This window comes from Nannochloropsis gaditana (assembly GCF_000240725.1).
Source record: "Nannochloropsis gaditana CCMP526 unplaced genomic scaffold scaffold146, whole genome shotgun sequence".
In the NCBI taxonomy this organism is placed as follows: domain Eukaryota; class Eustigmatophyceae; order Eustigmatales; family Monodopsidaceae; genus Microchloropsis; species Microchloropsis gaditana.
Genome location: NW_005803807.1, coordinates 43,836 through 46,853, shown reverse-complemented (window position 1 = coordinate 46,853; position 3,018 = coordinate 43,836). Strand labels below are relative to the sequence as shown.

General features: G+C 51.8%; 1 protein-coding gene across 1 annotated transcript; it reads right to left on the bottom strand.

Annotated features, from left to right (window-relative positions):
* Positions 1–898: 898 nt before the first annotated feature.
* NGA_0645500 (uncharacterized protein) lies at positions 899–1,690 on the bottom strand (the record flags this gene model as incomplete). Its single annotated transcript, XM_005855642.1, has 1 exon — positions 899–1,690. One exon carries the CDS (start codon positions 1,688–1,690, stop codon positions 899–901), a length of 792 nt encoding a protein of 263 aa, XP_005855704.1.
* Positions 1,691–3,018: the final 1,328 nt, after the last annotated feature.

The following is a 3,018-nucleotide window of genomic DNA, read 5'->3' as shown; positions in this document are numbered from 1 at the left end:
TTGTATTTTTTTCCCGGATATACAAATTCCTTTCCATTCTCCCGAATCTCCTCGACGGGAGAAAGAGAAGTGCCCTGTCCACGCGCGCATGGAGCGAACGTTCCAGAACAACAGACTTGGAGGGCTCTCTTCCTGCCTCGCCCGCTCGCTCATCTCTCCTTTTTTCCTTCTCCCCTATATCCCCCTGAACCTCACCTTCACCCGCGTCATCATCCTTCGCTCCCTCCCCCCTTCGTACGCGCCCCTCCCCCTCTTCTTCATTTCCCTTTTCCTTCCCTTGGCCCCACCTCCATCCTTTTCCTTCATCATGCAGATGACAATGCTCCGTCCATGCCTATCCTTCCTTCACGTTGCTCCCCGCGCCTTTTTTGGAGCACCACATTCCTCCCCTTAACGTGGTGCTGTACCCCTCCCTTTTTCCTTCTTCGTTGGCAAGGAGAATGAAACGAGCAAAGGACGAAGAAATAAGAATGGAAGACGTATGTTTTTTTATGTATTTTCTTGGATTTTGCCACGGATTTCCGCCCCTTGTATCCTCCTCCTCCTCCTTCTCCTCCTCTTAATCCAGTCTCCCCTATCTTTGCTTCTTCCCTTCCTACATTCCCTCCCCCTCCCCCTGTCATTTTTCTGCCCCCATTTCCACCACCCCTCCCTCCCTTCCTCCCTCCCTCCTTCCTACCTTCCTTCCTTCCCTTTCTTGGTTCCTCCCACGTGCCAAGTCCCTTGGCCGCGATTTCCCCATATTGAAAGTCTTTGACAGCATTGTAAACTTCCCCTCCTCTGCCTCTCTCCCTTCATCTCTTTCACTTTCCCGCCTTGCCCCCTTCCTGCCCTTGGGACGCAATGGATCAGGGCGATGAAAAATGACTGCTGCATTCTACGTCTATCATTCACTGAGTTAAGTCCTACTCCTGGTGTTGTTCACAATTCCTGCAAGGCGTGCCTCGGGACTCGCAAGCCTCACAAACGCGTATTCTATACATCTTCCTCCGCACCCTAGAGTATTGGGCTCTTTGTGGAAGATCACAAACCCTCGCTGCGACAGAGATTCCATGAATTTCATGGCTGGGACCGGAGTCGCCCCCTCAGTACCCTGATGCAACTCAATCAATATCTGGCGAATGCGAATCCCTTTGTCGAGCCAGCTCTCGTAGCTGGACCATTCGCAGCCCTCGCAATCGATCTTGAGGATGTCGATCTCTCTGTTCCCATGGTCCAGGTCCTGCATGATGGTCTGCAGAGTCTTGTACTTCCCGTCGTTTTTGTTGGAGAGACCCCAGGGGTGAAAGGTGATCTGTTCATCCGTCAGCGGCTTGGCGGGACGGTCCCCGATGGTCGGGTCGAAAGTATGAATTTCACACGCAGGGGAGATATCGCGCAAGATACTCTCCTCGAAGCTGAAGTCGTTGTTGGAGCCCACACTGTACACAAGGCAACCATGCCCAGCCTCCGCCTTCGCAACGATGCGACGTGGATCGCATACCCACTTACCACCATCCCCCCAACGGCCGATGCGGCGCTCGTCAAGACACGTGAAATTCGGCTCCCAGTTGTTTTGATACCAGCGTGCTGCCGGCTCGGCCGCGCAAGATGCTGCACATGAAGGAGTGGTCTGAATTCGTTCCATGAGCCGTTTCCATCCTGCGTCTCGAATATCGTCGAAGAATCCTTCACTACCCTCCATGGCCATCTTGAAGGGACTGATGTCGCTCGTCCGTAATTGGGAATTACCTTTTTCTTCCAGGGAAACCTGCGCGGACGCGTAATTCACCGTCCAGAAAAGACATAAGGCCGCAAGCACCACGATGACGCCTTGTACTACGATCGTTTTGATCTTATCAGCTTCTTTCATGCCTATGAGAGGGTGCGATGCGGTGTGCAAGACCTCTCCTTCTCTACCCATACGAGGAGAGAGATGGACGCAGGCGAAGGGAGATAATGAGTTCGAATGCGACAATGCAGGTTTACATCATGATTTGTATGGAGCGAGGAATTTGTGATTCAGAGAGCCACGTCTCTACTGGGCAAATGCATTTAAAAGGGGTGCACAGACGCTCGTGCTCTCACGCTCATCGGTATATGGGCCTCTACACCGTTAACAAAAGCCTATCAAAAGGTATAATATCAGAAGGTCTTCGGCAGAATGCAAAAATCGAATGCTAAATAATCTAGTCAAAATAGTCTTTCTTGACGAGGATGCATGGAGTACACATATCTCGATGAAGTATCGATGGCGGCCGCCCAAAGCCTGGATGGCCCATAAAAAAGTCGCTCAAAGTCGAAAATTCCGAGATTGTATTTCCGAGTTGAAGGTCAGGGGCCCAACAAAAAAAACTTCTAAAAAAGTTCCGAAAGTAGCTCTATTTATGACATCCCAGCGATGGTATTGAGCGCGTACCCAACACGAACTTTGGAGGTGACTTCATCGGTGCGGTTGAAGGCCACACATCTGCCCCTGCTTACGGTCGGCAACATTAAACACCATAACCCTGTACGGATACCTCCCTAATGGATTCTTGCCGTCGCGCACATCTTCCCGGACTCCTCGTTCTCTTTGAGTTGAGAGGAGAATGGAGGTACCTCCAACCCTAGAATAGGGTCCAAAACAAGCGTGTCAGGCTGTCTTTCAGTCAGCTTACGCCGATGACTTCGTTTCGCCGGGACAATGGCGAACAATTGCTCTACATAAGCACACCGCCTGGGTGCAAAGGACCAATCCTATTCTGCAATAGCCCCCTTTGGATATTCTCTAGGCCCTGTAGCTCTTCTCGGAAGGAAAAAGCGCCTGCTCGCGTTCGGCTAGGAACATGACGATGTGGCGCGAAAAGAAGAGAAGAGAAGACACTGGGTCCACGAGCATGAGGGGGTGTGGTCTGGCGCAAGAAGGAATTATCGGGGACGGGGGAAGAGGACAAAAGCAACGAAATTTCAAGAAGACATGCACGGCGTCATCCCTGCCGGTATCCTCTTCCACGTCCCGTTTGGATCCGTCGTGCGTACAGTCCACGTCCATTCAGA